Below are 20,792 nucleotides of genomic sequence, written 5' to 3'. Positions count from 1 at the left end.
CCCCCTGGTCTTCAGCGAGGCAGCTTTCGCTTCCTGTTGCCTGTTTCCGCAGCGTTGCGCCTGCGAGCTGTTCCGGACGCAGTCGGCCGGATCGGCCCCGCAGTGTGCGAGTGTGTGTGTGTGAGTGTGTGTGTGTGAGAGTGGCCTCCGCGAAAGGCGCCTTTTCTCCGCGCTGAAGTCGAAAGTCTTCCCGTGCTCTGTTGGCGGCCAGCACCGCGACCGGAGCATCATGTCGCTGCCGCAGCAGTTGCGAGACGAAAGGTGAGTGCGTCTGACGGGGCTGGATGCCGGCGCAGGATCCGCAGGCGCCGTGTCGGTGACTTTAAACGCACCCGTAGTAGGCGGTAGCAGTTTTAGAGCACCTATAACTGCCAATAAAAAAAATCAGTGGTGTGATATTTCCTCGCCCGTGGGGCCTGTTAATCGGACTATCACAATATAGTATCGGCTTCCTTGTTAGGTTACATCTCAGTTCACCATTTTTCTTTTATTTATATCGATGCGCCTAAAATACAACGGGGTAATGAAACTAGAGCTGGACCTAACGCAGAGACGTCGTGGCCGTGTCCCCTCTGCGCTGCAGTGAAAAAGTTTAGGTTTGAAAAACAAGATCAGGGTGTTTCACGTTTGTTTCGAGGCTCTCAAGGTTGCTACTCGTGCCGCAGTCCAGCCAGTGTTGTGATGAAACAAAAGCCTGAATATGTAGCCTCGGGTGGACAAGCTGGGCTTTTGGGCCTCAGACTCGAACTGTGTCATAAAATTATTATCATTATTTTTTTTTTTAGCATATTCTAGACACTGGAATGGTTTCCGGCAGCGCACGGTAACCTTAACTGTTGGAAGTTTGTAATTGGTGTGTAACTGTAAAAAAAAAAAAAAGGCAACCGTCGTATGTTTCTGTTACTCAGTGACTTTGACCAGCTGCCTCACAACATCCCTGTCAGTGCCACCATCGCCGATATTGAGGAGAAGAAAGGCTTCATCGACTACTTTGTAAGTTTAAAATCGACCCCAGAACTTTTCAACTGAGCCCGGTTTACGTGAATAAAGTCGCGGACAAATCTACTTCTCGTTTTTCTGTTCCTGTTTCCCTCCCAGAGGTTTGTGATTGAGGTGAAGACTAAAGGAGGGAGCAAGTATCTGATCTACAGGAGGTACCGGGAATTTTTCTCCCTCCACCAGTTGCTCGAGGCCAAATACTCCCCCGAAGACCCCGAAAAACCCGGTCCCAATGCCTGCATCCTGCCCTCTCTTCCAGGTGAGTCAGTGGCACTGAAAAAACCGATAACTGCAGCAGCATGCAGAGTCAACAGGGTGTCAGATTTCGCATTGTTCAAACGCAGGACACGTCTGTCTCTTGGGCACACAACTCAACCGACACCGAACTGAAACGTGGAAACATTGAGGTGTTGACTTTGGGGGAACCTTTTCACCAAAGTGGAGGTTTTCCAAAGACTTTTGTTCATATTTTGGTTATTTATGACCACATTTACCGGTAGATGGTAAAGCCATCCTCACACAAAACAGAGTGAAAAAATGCAGCCCCCCCCCCATTTATTTCAGGGAGATCACCAAGGGCTCCATCAAAAAAAAAACTTGAGAGTGGTTTTCGAAAAATTAGTCGAACCTGGCTCAAATTCTGCCGCAACGCAACGTGATGAAATCGCGCTCTGTGTTGGCCAATCGATTATATGCAAGCCCACTTCCTGTTCTTATTTAATTTTTCATTGGTACGTGAAGCGAGACTCCTCCGCCGACTCGCACCCGTGCATTAGTGCCACTTAACGCACGGTTGTTTTGATGACTAATAAAAGGGTTTAACCCCATGTGGATTCACTAGCACTGCAACGGTAAAATAAGCTTGAACGTGGCCAGTCAGCCACCAGTGGGCAGGGGGGAGGTCAAAGCAGTAACACCCGGAAAACAGAGCAGCAAATGGGGAATTCTGCTTCAAACCAACACGACAACAAGAAAGTGCTTGAAAAGAAAAATACGAGCTGGAGAGTAGAAAAGTACAGAGACTGCTTCGAAGGATCATCCTGCATCACTGTCTGCTGACTTCTGTAGGGACAGTTCTTACCTCTCTGCAAAGAGGCTTATGGGAAATCCAGCTTTTTTTTTTCCTCCGCAGAGAACAAAGATGCACATAGTGTGTCTGTACAGTCATTTGACTGCAGTTGGTCCGCCGTGATGCTGGGGACTTTCTAGCGTTTTTTTTCTGGCCCTTTCATGTCTCTCCCTGGGTTTTTCTCAAAATGATAGTTCTGCGGCATTAATCATTTCGATGCTTTACCATAATGAACCGGCGAATTCTAAAAATGATGGTTGCAACATTTTGTTTAGTTTAGTTTAGTGAGAAAAGAGTAGAGTCAGCAGGGCTACTGTCATTTCCATTTTCACAGTGATGACGCTGATTTTGCTGTGTCAGCGCTCTGCTGCTGATTGAATACAGAGGGAAGACTGTACTTCGCTGCGTCTTCTCTGCCTCGTCATTCTGTAACCTTCACCTTCGAATGCACACTCGTCCTGCCCCGCTTCGTGCATACGGAGGGGGAACAGACTGGGTTTTGGGGTGACAGCTGGCTGAATTTTCGCCTCGTAGCCGCAAGAACTGAAACCCATCTGAGCATGGTTTTTAAAGCCATCTGAGGCTATTCCATTTGCGGGACATAGATTTGTCATGTCCGATATCATAAGTCAAAGATACATCCCTCCTGTTTTGTCCCTATGTATCCAAATTATCTAGGCATGATGGGTGTGCTTGATCACTTAAAAACAAAGGAGTTGTAGATGAAATCAGTTTACTAAATTGCTGTTGTAGCCCTCCCAGATTTGATTACAATTTATCTCACGTTTGCAAGTCCATTCAAGCCGCAAGGGTATAGTGACGGCATATTTTAGGCACATGTTGCTGCATAATAATGTGAATAATGTGGCGTTGCAGCCATGGTTTTCCGGTGGGGCATTTACCATATGAAGAGTAACATCCACTCTCAAAACATAGTGAGTAATTGTTAACATCTTTACAGATTTACAAACTTTCTTCTGTTGAACTCAGTGAACCTGCTGTAATCTCTCCCCTTGTCAGGTCAAAACATTTCTGAAATACTCTGGTAGTGTCATGTTGTCGGGCTACGTGTCTAAAGTTCTGCATGGCAAACTTACATGAGCCGTGGTAGTGCCGCTGAGGAGTATACCGCACAAGGTCAGTTTAAAACCTTATGTCAAAGGACTGTAATAAGTAAGACTGACATTCAGAGTAGTGAGAGGAGAGCAGATGCGTAGAAGGACAGATGAATGCCTCAGGGAAAATGCACACAAACTGAAGGGAAGGTTTGGGCGAAAGATGATGGCAACAGTCTGAGCAGAGAACCCAGGTGTCCTTATACAGTATGCAGTAACCAGTGACATCCTACAGTTGGCCGAAGCCCTCGCAGGCCAAGTGGGAGATGTAATCCCTCCATCGGGTCCACCTTTTGCCCGTGGCTCTCTTCCGCGTCAGTGGTGCCTGGTACACCTCTTAACTGAGGCCACCAAGGCGCTCGTGGTTAGTGGACTGCCCGTTGTAGGCCCTGCTGCCCCAGTAGCTGCAACTCGACGCCGAAGTTCACTGATTTCCCTGCTGACTCAGGCAGAAAAAATCCAGCCACCCTGCAGATAAAACTTATCCTTGGCAGCCATTAGCCAATGTATCATTCCCCAAGCACCTACTTAAAGTTCCTAACTATACACCTACAGTATTTTATAATGATCATTCGTAAGAAATTCAGTTGGTGGCCATGATCTCAGGGTGCTGTTTGATTTTGGAGAGAGATTAAATCTCTGGAAACTCCTGCCATGGTCTGCCTTCCCTCCACCATCTCACCATCCTCCTTACAGAAGATAACCAGACGCTGAATTTTTGCTCCATATCAATGTGAGTGGTGAGAAGGGGACCCCAGGCCTGGACCCTCTATCCATCAACTCGGCAGGTCGGCTTCATGGGCCTACAGGCTTCCATCAGGGCCGGTTGCTCCACCTCTAGACAGTTGGTGATGCCTTTCAGTCAGTATACAGGCTCAAATAAGCGTGGTCAACGCCATAGTTTGAGAAAGAATTGTCTCGGAAGTGACATAGTTTCCCCATTTACGGAGCATCTTACAAAAGTTGGCGGTATTGCCAACACCAGAGCAGCTGCAACACAATGCAGAGCAGCATGGGGCCAACGGCAGTGTGACTGCTTTGTTACACCTCCTCTTCACGGTTACAACGTTTGACTTGTGATTCAACTCTGGGTCACGTTCATTCTCTAATGACTCTAGTCGAGCTACAGGGATGCCCAAAGATAGAAAGATGAGGCTATTTGTAGACAGTAGTGCATGTTTAGATTGCTAAAGAAAAGACAAGAAGAAAATCCAGGGCCGTAAACTGCTTCAAACACTGGTAATGTGTCTCACTTCTTGCTGGCTGCCAGAGCCACTTGGAACAGCAATGCAGTATAAAGTTGTAAGATGACAAGGGGTTGAGTTGCATGAGGAGAAATTAGAATGAGAAAGAGATAGAATGAGGAAATGCAACCAACAGAGCATGTCTGGACATTTAATAGTCCAAGGTCCAGGGAAGAAAAGTCATTGGGCCATGCAAGTCAGCTGTTGCTAAAGAAGATTAAGCAGTGGGAGGAAGCATCTGGACCGGCAGGAACTTTAAATTAGAAAGAGTCACTGAGTGCAATAACCAGTGAGAGACTAAGAGTGCAATTTAAAAGTCAAAATCAGGCTGATTGGACAGAGACCTGCACATATGAGACCAGAATCCAGTCTCAAACTCACTTAATATGCTAAATTCAGTAATTCTGGAACAGTTTGTCTGTGTGGCGTTGGAGCAGAGATGCATGCTTCCATCGCAGCAGTTTTAGATTGACCCCCGTACCATTTTAAATGTATTTAGTGTTTTCTGTTTTATCTAGTGTTTCCTTCTCAATCTGGAGACCAAGTAATCTTTTATATGAGGATCAGGTATCAGTCACTAAGACAGTAGATATAAGATTTTCACCTGATGGCATATATTCAGGCCTCAGTTATTGGCTGTGCTGCTCTGCGTCTGTGTTTGTCCTCTCGTCCTCATCTGCTCATTGTTTTCCCATAAGTCTGTCTGTCTAGCAGCCGCCGTCAGTGGTCTGTATTGATTATCGGAGGCTGGAAACCAACATCTGCACCAATAATAGCTTTGACTGGGTGGCCGGGACCATTGATTTGGAAGAGATGAGGACAGATTGAGGTGTGTGTGTGTGTGTGTGTGTGTGTGTGTGTGTGTGTCTGTGTCTGTGTGTGGATTGCGTACAGATGGAGAATCAAGCTGCCTTGTAATGGCACCGAAGTCACAGACAGATTTATTTCTCTTTCTCTTTCTATTCGGACTCACGTGTCTTTAGTTTAGCTGTAAACTTGTGGATATTTTTCATTAAATGAAAGATTGTATTTGGTTTTATGTTTAATTCCACATTTTTGAGTTATATAATGCATCTCTGCAGGGGGAAGCACAATAATTTGAGATTAGTCATGTTACAGATACAGGAAAATAAACAGCTGATTGCTTTTTCGATTCCCTGAGGCCAAAACTTAAAATTCATTTACTCTATGAAATTACTGCAATTTACACAAACGTTTTGCTGAGAATGCTTATTATCTCTTGGACGGCCAAGTATTTTTATTTTCTCAAAACCGGAAGTTTAGGGGCCAGATATCAACATGATGACATGATGACGGCGCTAGATGAAAAGCCAGAGGACTGCTGAAGTGATTGTAATGTATCACGAGGGGCAACATGTACGTTGGCACCGAGGTTTGCGCCAGTCCATCCTGTAGATGTTACTTTACTGACCTGCTGGTGGCTTTGCGGGGACAGTCAGGGGATCACCAAATTTTGTAGGCCCCTCGCGTCCCCTCGTGAACCCTCCTAGTTGGGATTCCTTAACCCCCTCCTCAGGAACCAGTGGACAGTATTACTGATCATGGGTTTTTCTAGCGTTACGTTTTCAAAGTAGACTCGTCTGTCTCATCTCCATGCCGCACCTGTGGTGTTGCTTGTGGCTGGATCTCTGCCAGTACCGGATCCGACCCGATCCATTGAAACAAGGCCTCTGCTGTTCTCTGATCTCTTTGCTATTTTCTCCGCTCCTGTCTGTCCTGCCCTAAGTGTCTCATCCTCCCTTTGATGTTTCCTGTACGTGTTGTGTGCCAGGCAGGGGGGTAAAGGCATAAATGACTCTTAGGGCTTTGCGTTTGCTTTAACCTGCTTAGAGTACTGGCAGAGCGGGGGTGTGCCACACAGTGTGTCTGCCAGTTTTTAGCAGTCGCAGAAATGCCTCTGAAAGTTGAGGTCAGAAGGAAATGTAAAATGGCAAAGATCCTGAGCTGCTTGTGCATATGAAAATGTAAAACCTTATAATTTAGGGGTTATGTCATAGTGTGCCAATGAATTTACTTAAAATCTTCCAATAGATGTGTCACTAATACCACAGTTTTCATGTATTTCTCCCTTTTTCCTCTTTTTATGCACCACTGTTAGATGTCTATTGTGTTATGTTGGCTTTTTTTAATATAGTTTAGTCACTATAGGGATTGATAATAATTTCAGTCACGTTTGATTTTATTTATTTTTTCTGTCAGCGACAACATTTTAGACACGTGCCCGAGCAGCGACACCTTTTTATTGTGAAATTTTTAACACAAACTCTCCACTGGACTCGGGGCTGTGTTTCTCGTTGTCACTTGCTATATTGGGAAAGCTCTACTTTTCTACAAACTCTGATTTAGCATCTGCCACTGAGGAGTCTGCTGGATAATATTAGATCTGATGGGTTTAATTGCGCTGCCAGATCTCATCAGGATGGAAAGGGAATAAGAAAGACGGGGGGGGGAGAGGAAGGAGACAGAGGTGAGGGTGGGTGATGGGTAGGAGCAGAAAAAAAGAATGGGGAAGGATATAGATCTGTTTGGCCAAACTTGGGCAGTTTTAATTAATGAGAAATACACGGAGAGTATCTTAATGCCAGAATCACATGTTTGTTTCTTCATCTTTTCTTTATTTCTCAGTGGCCTTTTGCTCTAATTTTCTCTCTTTCTATTATGCGTTTTCTTTATCTGATTGTATTTTATGTGATTATGTTTGAGTCAGATGAATGTTGCCCGGGCTACATTCATCGCAGACGCTACAACAGAACACAGAAATAGAAGCTGCCGTGTTTGTAGATTCAAGGTCAAAAGAGCATGTATTCACTGAGGCCCCCGGAGATGAAGAGAGGTGAGTGAATGGTTCATCAGCGAGTGAGTAAATGAGTGAATGTGTGTCTGCGCGTGATTGAGTGAGTTATCGTGCTTGAGAGTGGATGAGATGAGAGAAATTGAGGGAAGGGAGAGGGCTGGATATTGTGGCTGAGGGTCATTAAGACTGTGCTAAATTTGATTTAACAGCAGTGTTAGATGGCCTTGGATGAATTGTTGAGGGGGCTGATTTAGAGCATTAGGAGTCTGTGCTGTGCCTCACAGTTTTCAACTGGACTTGGTGTGATATTAAGCATGAAGGGTAATATGTTTCGGGGAAGATATGTTTTCTAAAGGAGCATTTGTCTAGTTGGGAAAAAAATAAATGTGAAGTCAACTTGAAATGTGCCAATAACTAGGCACACTGCTGTGATGTAACCTTCTTTTGTTAGAAATTGAACACCAAGCGAAGTAACGCCAGGGCCAGATGCACAAACGTGCGGTCTATGAGTGTGTTTATGCACAAACATGCATACACACTCCCTTACAAAAGCTCTGTTTTCTAAATCTCACTCAAAAACATTGTGCGCGCGGGCACAGCCCCAAGTTCCGCTCCCAGTTGTTAGCAATAAATGGACGTGGACTTCTTCAGTTGTTTGCATAGGAATAATCTGTCTACTCCGACAGGCTCTCCATGAGAATAAAGGCAAAAAGATAAAGTGCATTTTCAACGAATCACACTGCTGAGGTCCTCTAACAATGCATACCGTGCTCCAACATGGTCACTGCTGGACTATTTATACCACATACTATCAAAATATTACATCAAAAATATATATCAAGGGGAATGTTATTTCAAACATTTAAACCTCATATTGGTCCCCGAGAGCCCATTGAGTCTGCGTGCGCTGGATTTGGCTTTATAATGCACACTCTCTCCCACCACGATTTAAACGTGGCCTGGGGAGTTTTCCTGTAAACAAAAGTTGTGTTTGCAGTCGCTGTTAGTCACCAAAATGTATTCCGTACATCCTTGAAGGCTAACAAACGTGACGGATGCCTTTCCTTCCTCATGAGACATGCAAAGCCTTTGGACATTTTAAATTGCGCACCCGCGTTCGCTCGCCAGCAGATTTATTCATCACTCCCTTTGTTGCCACCTTGCTGAGCCTCTCTGCGCCTCACCACCGCCGTCAATCAGCCGAAGAGCACAGGAATGTATATCGCGCTTTCTTCATGCATGTGCGTCCTTGTGCAAGTGTCAGAAACTCCCCCGGGTATCTTTAAATTTCTCTGGTGTGTAGACAGGAGCTCATATGCCGGCGGTGAAACTAACTAGCAGTCTTATTTTCTGTTTCCACCTCACTATAACACAATGAGCTCGCTCTGGGAGAACGTCTGTTCGCCTGGTCCCCCGTGCAGCACGCGTGAGGCGTGCACATCCATAAATACGAGTTTATGGGTGGAAAAGGATGAAAGCCTTGATTAGACATCTGACCCCCGGTCTAAAACTCTTGGTTGACTCAGTGATTTTATTCCTGCACCTTCTTTCTTTGTGAACATACGGTCTTTCTCTTTAGGGAAAGTCTTCATCGGCAACAAGCAGGAGATTGCGGAGAGCAGAATCCCTGAACTCAACACGTACATGAAGGTAATCACATTTAATTTTTTTGCACAGTGCAGCCTTTAATATTTCGTGCAAAGGAAAGAATTGTTGGCATGCTTGGTGTCTTCTGCAGTGTGCAGTGCAGTAGCCTACAACGTAGTGGGCTGAATGATGCTGTAGGTGGATAAGCACTGACTCGGATATTTCAGCAGTAGTTTGCCGATCGAGCTCAACGCGTAGGCGTTGCTGCTCTCTTCTCTTTGCTCTGCCCTGTGCCCACATCACGTCTGACTGACTGTAGTTGTGGGACTTTTGACATGTTTCAGCGTTGCTCCATCGCTAAAAACACAATCAGCTTCTCTTTCTCCCACTCACTCACTTCTCTTTTCTGCTTTACTCTTTTTTTCCCGCAACCTACGTGGTTCTCACTTTGCCATACTCTCTCGCCTTCGCTCGCCTTGCGCTTGTAATCTTTCTCGCTTCATCTCCTCTCTTCTCATCCAGTCCTTCTACCCATCTCGCTCAAATATCCCACCACCCTACTTCTCCTTCTCCTCTTCCATCAGACTCCCACTCTCCTTACACCTCTCTCATCTCTCCGCTTACCTAATCTAATCATCTGCCCTGACCTCCCTCTTTTTCCATCTCTCCTCCATCTCCACCACTATTACACGTCTTCACTTCATGTATGTCTTTCATCCCGTCCTTTTTTACTCTGTTGTTCCCTTCCTTTCTTGTGATCCAAACCCTTTCCATCTCTCTTTGCCTCATTATCTCGCTCTCTCTCTTCTCTCCCAGAGGTTGCTGGGTCTGCCAACATGGTTCTTGCTCGACGAGGCTCTGAGGATGTTTTTCTACCAGACAGACCAGGACAGCCAGCAACTACCACAAACCCTCAGGCGTCTCCGCCCCCCTACCCGCAAAGTGTAAGCCCCCCCACACACACACACACACGCCCTGCTCACGAGCGCAAAACAGAGACTGACTGGTACTAAAGCTAAGCAGTTAGTTGAACTCCTTTAGCTACAGGCCAGACGTGACTAAATAAGAAGACGTAATCTACAAAGAGTTTGAGGGTGCAAAGTTGACAGCCTTTGGGTTTAACCCTGAAGCACATGCAATTACTGAAGATGAGGGTTATTTGTTGCCTTGTTTGTGCCACAAATTGATATGCATACATTTCTTTGTGAATAATAAATCACGAGGGGACTTCATAAAAGCAGCTGAAGCCCTCAAAATCTGACCTTAGTCTGTAAAATATCGGAGGCATTTTAATCACCGCGGTGGAAAACTGCCCCCCTTAGTTAGCATAATTAGGGTCAATCTTAGCCTTTTTAGGGCAGTCTTTCTCATAAATAACAGTTTTGAGGTAGCTGGAGCAGATGCAGCACAGGTTCTGTATGGATGTGAGGGGTTAGATGACTGGGCGGGGGGTCAAGAGTGGCCCCTGGGAAGAGTGAAAAAGCAGAGAATGAATTTCCCCAAAAAAATAAAAAGAACCTAGACGCTCTGATTTCCATAAATATGATGACAGATCAAGAACAACCAAATTCATTCAAGCAAACAAGTAAAGCACTAAGACACCACATAAGAGCACAACTACATAAACCACATATTAGCAACTGTTAGCATGTTAGCTGTGTTGACATTGTCAAAAAATTATATTACAGTGGATTGTGTTCAGCTCTTAACTATGGCTTTGATGAATCAATGACCACTGACTCATAAATTACTCTTTATTTGATGATAGAGCTCATTTAGTAACAAGTCAGGATTTAATTTGCTGATATTTTAGATGCACGCATTCAGGAACATTTAGTGGGTGAATGGATCTATGAGACACACATCTAGAGACAGGACACCTGGTACAACGGTGTGTTGCGTTTGTCACGGTGAAACCAGGACCTAAAATACAGAGCAGTCGCCTTTTAGCCCAGTGACAGGTGACACAGCTGCGCATCAAGAATAAATAAATATTTCATGTCCAATCAAATCGGAGCTGTCCTGAGTCATGATGCCCCGTTTGGCAAAGAAGTGCTGCCTCGATTCCCCCCGTCTTATCCTCACATCCTAAAAGGGTGGCGCTAAGCAGCGAGGAAGCCTTGGAGGTGGGGATACCAAAATTTGGCATTGAGAAAAATCCACAGAGACTTGTCACCCTTCATTACGATATGCTTCCTCATTCCTAACGGCCAATTGGGTTTTCCGATTGGCCCAATTCAGGATACACCGGCAGGACGTTTGGTAAAGTGGGGCTCTCTCAACAGGAAATGATGCAAAGTCAGACTCTCATTACTTCCTCTGCTTTTGCATCTGACCTGCCTTTATTTATATGGACATACAGTATGATCGGTTTGTGTGTTCAGACATTATAAGGAACTGCGGTATTTCCTCATTTGAGCGTTGTTTCTTATTTATTTTTCTCATTGTCCTAGAAACCAGTTGCATTTTGTCTCATCATTTCGATGTTCTACAGTAACCACCACACGTTTTTATGTTGAGCTTTATTCAACCCTGGCAAGAGTTTCCTTGCAGCTTTGAACTACTGGCTGCATTTTCTTGCTACTATGAGTTTTATCTTCATTTTCCATACTTTATACACCTAAAATGTTTTCCCAGTTACGTTGTGCTGGCAAGATAATTATCTTCAGAGACAAAGTTTTTTTTTTTTTTAAATCAATGAAGCGCTAGATTTATTAACAGCAGCGGAGTCGCCAGGAGATGGTTGCGGTGGATGCACGCCTGTCACACTAGAGACTGGGGTTCACATCCAGAGTCCCGGTTAGGAGGGGTTTGTGGTTTCTGGACCAAAGACGTGGACTGACCGACAGACTGGCGCTGCCATCTCTTGAGCCGTGCCGCTAGCATTGGCAGAAATACATAAATTAGCTCTGACAGGCTTTAAAAAGCCTTAAAATGTCCAATTTATGTCGCTTCAAGGACTAATGCTTCCTGGTATTGATCACACTTGCAGACAATGTTCACTTCTCTGAGTCATCTTGTCTCTGTCTCTGTTTGTCTTTTAGGAAGACAGTCAAACCAAACATGGACCTCTTCTCCTCCCCCAGGGCAGAGGTATACGTAGTTAATTTTTTTGTTGTTGTTGTTGTTGCTGTTGTTGCTTTGGTTACATGCCCCATGGCCACCCACAGAGTAAGAACTTCTTAGTCAAACAACCACACAGAAAGTACTACATCACCTCCAGGAATACCAGACGATCCTGTCAACACCCTTGGTGTGACTGTATCTCATGACACACAGACACACAGACAGACAGACAGACAGACAGACAGACAGACAGACGTAACTTTACACCATCCCACCCACAACATTGCTGTCACTGACCTCATCCATAGTTCACCCCTCGCTTCACCTCTTTTTTTTTTAAATTTCTGTATCCATCTCTCCGTTCATATTTCCTACCTATCCCTCCTCGCTTTCTCTCCTCCCCCCTCTTCTCCTCCCTTCCCCACCCCTCCCCTTAAACATCCCTTAAGTTTGTCCTTGTTTCCCTTTCCTGCCCCCTCCCTCTGTGTCTTTCCAAGGTTGTGACCGTCTCTCATCCCTCACCCCCCTTTATCACATCCTCTCATTTTCATTCAGTTCACACCCTCCACTCCGACACCTTAAAAAAAAGGAAAAAAGAAACAGTTCGTGTCATGCACTTGCTCTAGAAGTTGTGTGTCTTGTGTGTCTTTGTGGGGTTTTGTAGCTGATGTGCTCAAGGTCCAGGTGTGCAGGAGGGGGAATACAGATAGGTCAAGGATTGAAGCGGTAATGACCTGCCAATGAAGCTCTTTACGGAGGCAAAAAAACAGGCTTTTATTCTTTATATGGTCAGCACAATCCTAGACTGACCTTTGAGCAAACATGCGTTAGTACCTGTCCTGTCTTTGTAAGGACCAATTTGAGTTTCAGACCTTAAGAGTGAGGACATTTAGGCTTCGGGGGATTGGGGTTAAGCGTTCGGTTGTGCTGGTTTCTTTATTTAGTACAGCTATGATGTTGCAGCATTACATCTCCGTCAGGTTTTACTCAGTATGTAAACCCAACCCTGGGTGTGGGTCCCGGATTGAGCCCTAGTTCAAAATCCTACCTCCGTTACCTCAGTATGGACAGATACAGATACAGACGGCGATGTCTTGCCCACGCGAATGGCACAGTGTTGGGATGTGCATAAACTACGTTGCAGCTTTAAAACAAGTAAAAAAAATCTGGCAGTGCAGGGAGAGTATTTCAGCCTCCTTCCAAGTCAAAACAACTTAGTTCTAGCGTTTTCGAAAAAACAAACATACTTATTCTTGACTTTAATGCAGCGTTCTTCCTTACTTATATGCTCATTTATAAAAAAATGTTTTAGAAAACAGAAATCAAAAAGTTGATTTCTGTTGGTGAAGGGTAGACATATTCATATGAGAGCTGCAACAGTTAGTCAATTAATCAATTAGTTGATGGACAGAAAATTAATTGGCAAAATATTTTGTTATTAGATTGGTTGTCAAAAATGTATCAATCGTGAGAATTGGATGCTTTTCTCTGTTTTTTTTTGTTATCATAGTGGAACTGAATATATTTGGGCTTTGGACTGTTGGTTGGACACAACAAGACATTTGACGAATTCACTTTTGATTCATTTGACAAACTTTCTCTGTTGTCTGCTGTTTTATTGACTAAAAAATTAACTTAAAAAAAGTATTTGAGAAAGTAATCGTAAAGTATCAGTATTTGAAGCCCTAATTTATCTTTTATTGGCAGATTTTTCTTAGCTTGTTTAAGCAAAGTAAGGTTATAAGGTTTCAGTTATAACAGACATGACTGAATAAACTGGAATTTTTTTTTGCAGTGTGAGTGCTTCTGTGTGTGATGCACCTTTGCCTAGTTTTGTAAGTGGCTGCCACTGCAGAGAGTACAAGCTGTAATATGAGTAAATGTCTGCAGGTGATGTGTGTGTGTGTGTGTGTGTTTTTGTTTCTGCAGCTCTTGAACTGTGTGTGCTTTATCCCCCTGCAAAAGTATTCAACTTTTCCTAACCTTGCACTACACAGAAAATGGTGCAGTAAGCTACACACATACACACTGTATCGCTCACTGCACACTCCAGCGGTCTTTTATGGCCAAGCTAAGAGGAACAACTCCATTTTACTCTGTCCTCTCTCTCTGCCTCCCCTCTCACCCACACAGAAGTAAAACATCGGTGTACTCTACTCACGATGCTTCCAGCCTACTCAACATTTATTTTAGGTCTCTCTCTCTCTCTTTCTCTCTGGGGAAAAACGAGTGTTCCTCTGTGTGTTTATGCCTGTTTGTGTACGTCCTGCTGTGTGTTTTTTCCAGCGCATCGAACTGGCTGTTAAACTCCGTCCAAACAACGATCAAAGGCTGGTCTGAGCCTGATGGATGAGAGGAGAGCGCAGGCATTTGTCACAACAGAGCTGCTGCGAGCGTTAGTGTTTATGCTACAACACTTCATTCCACGCTGCGTAGTACTAGCTCAGGCTTAGCCCCACACGGCGTGATGAGTAATTGTTGGCTGTGGCACTGTGAGCTTCAAACAAGGTCAATGGGATAAGCTGCTCTCGGTTAACATGAGCTTTTACACAATGCACAAGCTTGAGGGTAGTTTGTCTGGTGGGAAAAACTTGGGGAGCAGAAAGACAAAGAAGCAGGGACAGATTAAGGTGAGAAAAGAGTCGGACAGTGTGTTAGTGAGGCAAAAACATGAAGCGCAAAAACGCAAGACAAGACTCCATAAAATTAGAAATTGAAAATCAAGCGGGCACTAATCGACTGAGGCTCAGCTCTTCTTCTTTTGCAGTCAAAGCCATTAAAGCAGAATTTAGACCCTGTTTTAGAAAAAGACCTACCTGAAAAAAAACAAAAACAAAACCTGATATGCACTTATACACTTAGTACTTCTCCCTACCAGGACGAACTATGACCGTACAGTTCAAATGTTCACTTTTACCTGTATTATGAACTGAAATTGTCCAGCAGAAGGTCCGTGTGCATGCGGATGGGAGCCATTCTGATGGAATAATTACAGATTCAGCAGGGTTGACAGCGGAGGTGAGAAGAATACTCGAGACCGGCAGTGTCATGGCATTAATTTTACCAGTTCGGGTCAGTGGATATGTTTACGCATAGAGTGATATAAAGCCTAATGTGATGAAATTGATATGTCAGCAGGTTACATGAGTCTTAATGTGTGTGTGTCTTTCAGTATACCGGATTTACACAGACTCCACTGCTCTATTTTATTTATTTATTTATTTTTTATTTAAACACTAAATCAAATGATTAATGTAAAAGGGGAGTCACAGTGAAAAACACACAGAGAATTATCACCCAACTCTGCACCTCTAAATAGCTTCGTAGCCTCGTTTTACCTCACTGTTTTGGTCTCAGCACATTTATTATATGGTTCAGTTTTATTACTTTCATCAGACCCGTTTCCAGCAGCAGCGGACGGGTGTTTTCAGCTGAACCCATTAAACCCACTCGACTCTACGCGGCCATCCCCGAGCAGCAGGCAGACAGACGCATTTAGCAGGTAGCTAGTGAGGAAAGTGGAGCATCTAGCAACGTAAGAGCCAGATATGTTCCGCAGGAGTTCGGGGAGAGTAAAACAGAGACAGAATTAGAGTTAATATTGGACTTCAAATTGTCGGGTAGTCAGAAATATTTTCCAAATGCGTGGTACAGTAATGTCGTCCCAAGTCTGCCGGCTTTGTTTCCAAATCCATCGAGGTGGAGTGCGAAAATCGCGTCGCTGTCCAAATACTTGCGTACCTAACCGTGCATGAATATCCTCCAACGATCCATCCCTCCAGGCCCTCACGGAAGTGGGCCATCTACTTAAAAAAATACACTTTCATTAAACGTCAGGGAGAGGGAGAAAAAAAAAACCTCAATTCTCATCTCCTCCCTACTGCCAGACTAATGAGCTGAAAGTTTAACAAGCTCATTACAGCGGGGTCGGTGCGAGTTTAATTGTACCAGATGATTGCTCCTGTGGCTGGATGAACCCAAGGGTTGTGTGACTACATTTAGAGAGTGGCTCTGCATTGGGCACCTGAGGTACACCAACACAAAATACCTGCCCTGGATAGAATGTATATATAAATATATATCTATCTATCCAGGGCAGGTACAGTGCATGCAGAGAGTATTCAGACCTGTCAAGGTAAACTTGTTTCAATTAATTTTCTCCCTCATCAATCTACACTTATTACCCCATAATGGCAAAGTGAAAACAGGTTTTCATTTAGAGATATCCTTAATGAAAACCTGGTCCCGACTTGAACCCAATCAAACATCTGTGGAAATGGCTGTCCGCCAACGGTCCCCATCCATCCTGACAGAGCTTGAGAGGATCTGCAGAGAAGAATGGCGGAAAATGCCCAAATGCAGGTGTACAAAGACTCAAGGCTGTAATCGCTGCCAAAGGCACTTCCACTAAGCACTGAGTAAAGGATCTGAATACTTATGTCAATGGGATATTTCAGTTTTTCCTTTTTAATACATTTGCAAAGATTTCTAAAATTCTGTTTTCGCCTCTTCATTATGCGGTATTGAGTGTATCTTATTGTTTGCCTTGCAAGGCCGGTCAGATTACAAAAAAGCAATTGAGGAGACTATTGCATTTCACGCCTTACAGAAGACAGATTTGTAAGGTTGCCATTTGTGGCCTCATTGCCTTCTGGTCTATTGATAATGCTGTGGTTGGAGAACTGATGTCTTCTGGCTTTTTCTGTGATAGATTTTTTTTCCCTGCATGATCGTTAAGTAAAGTTGCAAAATCGTGAATCACAGAATAAAGCTCTTTCTCTTTGATTCATAGGGGTTAATGGTTCTGGTAGTGGTCCTGATGGTCTGGCGTTGTGCTTAACGATGACTGTTTCCCCGGCTCAAAAAACACTTGACCACATAGAGCTTTGTAGGCAGGATTAAAATTGGGATGTAATTTTCATACTTCCTGTAGCTAGCCAGCTACCTTACTTATGTACATCCATTAAAACAATAGAACAGAAAAATGGGCATCGATACAGCTTGACAGGTTGTTGTAGGTCAACTTATCGAACCAACAACTCTTAAATTGGCGTTTTCATGAGAAAAACGCGAAATTAACTGCTCCCACATGGAGCAACTACTTCCACAGCTTCCATGTCAACTGAAGATAGCGTCGGTGGGATACGTCCTGCCCTCCTGATTGATTGGGGTAAAAAGAAACAAAATACGCATCTCTCGCAATCATGAATTGGCTAATACATGTTGTCAGACTTTGTTCAACAGTGTCGTGCAGCAAGTGTTTTATGATGGACTTCGTAGTTGGTCAGTCAGTGAATTTTTGTCCGCTGTCTAACGTCTGTGGTTCTGTTTCTTCAAGTAAACACACAAAGCATAAGCAAATAATAAGCTTTTTCGCAGTGTGAATAAATGTTAAATGGCGTTCTTCACTGTTTACACCTTTCCCCTCATCTCAAAGTGAATAGTAGTCAACGAAGATAACGATGAACTCAGTGCCTCTTTAATGTAGCTCTTTAAATGGCATACACTCGTACAGTCAACCACTGCCCTGCCTACCGAACTGCGTTGTTACAGTTTACTCATCAAGTCCATTCATTTCGTCGGTTGGCTAAACCGTTAGTAGAGACAGAGACGAAAAAAAGAACAAATTGAATGAGAGAAACAGACTGCAATAGGAGCGGAGGGGAAAAATAAAACGTTAAAGTAAAGTGATGAAGAGGTGGAACCCTGATGCTGAGGAGATGGAGAGAGAGAGCGGGAGAGATGAAAGGAGGTATAGAGAGAGGGAGAATTGCTTTGTCACATCATATTTGCTGTTTGTGTTGCAGATAGTAGCTTATCACCTCCAACACATTTTTACATCATCTATAAATTACAGCCAGCCACGGCATATGGAATAATGCATTAAAAATAAAAGCCTTGAATTCAAAGAGTGTGTGTGTGTGTGTGTTTGTGTGTGTCCTCAGGGTCAGGCTATTCTCAATGGATTGTTAATCCAGCCAGCTCCCTCACTCCCCAGCTTCATTAATCTGCCACCAGCCTCTGTCTCATTTTCTTCGGACACACATATACACATGAACTCACTCTCTCACACACTCACACACACACACACACACACTTGTCCGTGCAGTCATTCATTCACACACAGACCCACCCAGGCTTGCACATTTACTTTAAAGCTATAATCCTTAACATTTTCAACATGTCAAACACAATTTTTGACCCTATCTGCCTTATTTCCATTCAGTAATTGTCTCTGTATCCAGTTGTTTCCATTGTTAACGGCTGAGTCCGCCTCTCCCGCACAGGTTTCAAATTGTGTACTCGTGCACCAAGGAAAGGATGCGTGCAGGTACGGGATGCGATGCGAGAGACAAGAGGCTGATGCGGATCGTTCTGGAGAGGAAATGCAGATGTTGTCGACTGCCTTAGTTACAAAAGTGTGGGATCAGCCCGTGATTTTTCCTGGCATTTTTCAACAGATAATTTCTGACATTTCTAAGTAGCGGCTCAAAGCGTGCTGTCCCCCGGTGGTTGATACACACCTGTATTATTCGAGTACACTTTGCTGTGTATTGACAGAATTAAATCGACCAGGACTGAAATTTTAAACCTGCATCAGTTGATTTTTCTTTTTTTTCTGGGTCACTTGGGACAGCATAGCAAGCTGTAAGCACGACACTGACATAATATCACCTTCTGAAGTTGTTATAGTCAACATGCTAGCATGCTAGCTAGTTACCCATCCAGAAGACATGGAGCAGCATTAGCATTTATTTGGAGTCCTTTCCTACCGGTAAATATAAGTTTGTTGGAAACAGTTTCCTGCAGCAGCTGGAAAACAGGTTGATAAGAGCATCGGGACGGAACCAAAGCAGAAAACTTTCAGGCTGTAAAACCAAATCAATGAGCTCAGAGATGCTAAAACTCTCAGTAAGAGCTGTAGAGTCAGGTGATAATTCTTGTGCTCCCTTTCGCGTCATATTGTCCATGTCATTCTTTTTCCGTTGTTACTGTAAAATCAGTGGATCGCCAATGTCTGTAGGAATCCTCCTCGGGGGGCCGTGAATGTCTGTACAGAATTTCGACTATCCCCCCAATAGTTGTTGAGATATTTCAGTCTGGACCAAAGTGGTGGACTGACTGAGAGACAGACCAAGGTTGCCGTCCATAGAGCCACGCCACTAATGGGGCTAAAATGTTGACTAGTGCATCTTTAAGAGCTGTGGCTTTAAATCTATCTCACCTACTCTCGTGGTGTAAGAAAGCAGAGGTTACGCTCACTCGCTCGCTCAATCACTCATTGTCCTGTGAGGATTATCACACAGTCGCTCGCTGTGAAACAACCACGTGAAGACAGCAGTGATCAGCAGCCCTCTTTCAATTTTCTTATCTCCTCCTCCTCCTCCTCCTCTTCCTCATCCTCTTCCTCCCCCTCTTCTTCACCTCCCTCCCACTGCTTTAACCGCTCCTCGTTCTTTTTTTGGTCTCGCTGTGCCTCTCTAATTCTCCAACTGCCTTTCAGTTTTGCCATCTCTTGTGATTTTACTACTGTGGTTGTAATTCTCTAGTGAACTTCTTAGTCCAATATAATTGCTCCTCTTTCTTTCTTTCTGTCTTTCTTTCTTTCTGTCTTTCGCTCTGTGCTTCAGTTGATATTGATAACACAAATTTGTGTGTGTGGGTGAATGCCGACAAGCATGTACACCTTTGCTTTTGGATCTACATGTGCATTAGATTCAGTTTGTTGTCACAGTACAAATATTTGTACATTGAAAACCTTATTGGTGTTTGTGTGTATATGTGTGTGTTTGTGTGCGTGCATGCGCGTGGGTGTGTGTGCGTGTGTGCATGTGTGTGTGTGTGTGTAATTGGCTACTTTATCATCTGCCTGTTCGATGAATCTCTCTGCAGGGGGACAGGAATAGGTTTAAAGCATCAGTAATGGCTCTACTGAGCTCTACTTTGAATGCAAATTCAACTCTGGCAGGCTTTTATTCCAGATGCACTGATGCTAAACAGGGTGGCCGAGCATCCACCCCCCAACACACACACACACACACACACACACACACACACACACACACACACACACACACTCTCTTGCATTGCAGCGGGGCGTCTCCTCAAGCTGTATCACTTTTGCAGACTGCTCGTACATGCCTTTTACTTCATCCCACACATACTCTTTCACACAACTCACACACACACACACACACACTTTCTTAGATGCACAAATACTCAAGATAGTACTAGCACATACAGCATACTGTATGGGTGCAAAATTAGGAAATACAATCATAAATGGTCTTAGTAAGGTGTTGGGCCACCACGTGCCCATGCGCCACCAGAACAGCTTCAGTTTACCTCGGCATTGATTCTACAAGTCTCTGTAACTCTACCGGCGGGACGGGTCACCATTCTTCCCAACGATATTCCCTCATTTTGTGTTTTGATGATGGTGGTGGAGAGCGCTGTCTCACACGTCAGTTTAGAAATCTCAGTTGGGTTGAGATCTGGTGACGGCGAAGGCCGTAGCTTATGATTCACGTCTTTTGATTCACACGCATCGAGCCGTTCAGTGACCCCTCGTGTCCTATGGATGGGGGCACTGTCATCCCCTTTCTCCAATCCTTTTTCAGGCTGTATATAATACACACAGAAAGGTCACGTGCTCATGATGCAGCTCATTTAGATAATTATTATTATCAAACTGGTTCCAGCTTCTCAAATGTGAGGATTTGCATCTTCAATTGAACATCTTTGGATTTTGGACTGTTGGCCAGAAGAAAGAAGCTCTAAACCTTGGCATGTGTCATATGTCAGACATTTCAATAATCTCAAATAAATCTTCAAATAATATTCCCAATAACTGATAATGAAAATAATCAGTACTTGCAGCTCTAACTCACACAAAG

The 20,792-nt window shown here is 44.1% G+C and overlaps 1 protein-coding gene across 2 annotated transcripts in view; it reads left to right on the top strand.

The window, feature by feature from the left end:
* The first annotated feature begins 65 nt into the window (after positions 1 to 65).
* ncf4 (neutrophil cytosolic factor 4) overlaps positions 66 to 20,792 on the top strand; it is a 29,391-nt gene continuing 8,664 nt past the window's right edge. Inside the window, exons 1-8 of one of the 2 annotated variants that reach the window (XM_040145025.1) lie at positions 66 to 261; positions 909 to 993; positions 1,099 to 1,258; positions 8,822 to 8,892; positions 9,646 to 9,773; positions 11,874 to 11,931; positions 15,455 to 15,489; positions 17,656 to 17,672. In XM_040145025.1, the coding sequence (XP_040000959.1) occupies positions 230 to 261; positions 909 to 993; positions 1,099 to 1,258; positions 8,822 to 8,892; positions 9,646 to 9,773; positions 11,874 to 11,931; positions 15,455 to 15,489; positions 17,656 to 17,672 (586 nt within the window). In that variant the 5' untranslated portion in view covers positions 66 to 229. Of the gene's footprint in view, positions 262 to 908; positions 994 to 1,098; positions 1,259 to 8,821; positions 8,893 to 9,645; positions 9,774 to 11,873; positions 11,932 to 14,181; positions 14,252 to 15,454; positions 15,490 to 17,655; positions 17,673 to 20,792 lie in introns of those variants that run through there. The other variant, XM_040145024.1, reaches the window with a different exon arrangement.

This window comes from Xiphias gladius, chromosome 15 (assembly GCF_016859285.1).
Source record: "Xiphias gladius isolate SHS-SW01 ecotype Sanya breed wild chromosome 15, ASM1685928v1, whole genome shotgun sequence".
Classification (NCBI taxonomy): Eukaryota; Metazoa; Chordata; class Actinopteri; order Istiophoriformes; family Xiphiidae; genus Xiphias; species Xiphias gladius.
Note: the sequence above shows the minus strand (reverse complement) of the source record. Positions and strands in the feature narration are given on the sequence as shown.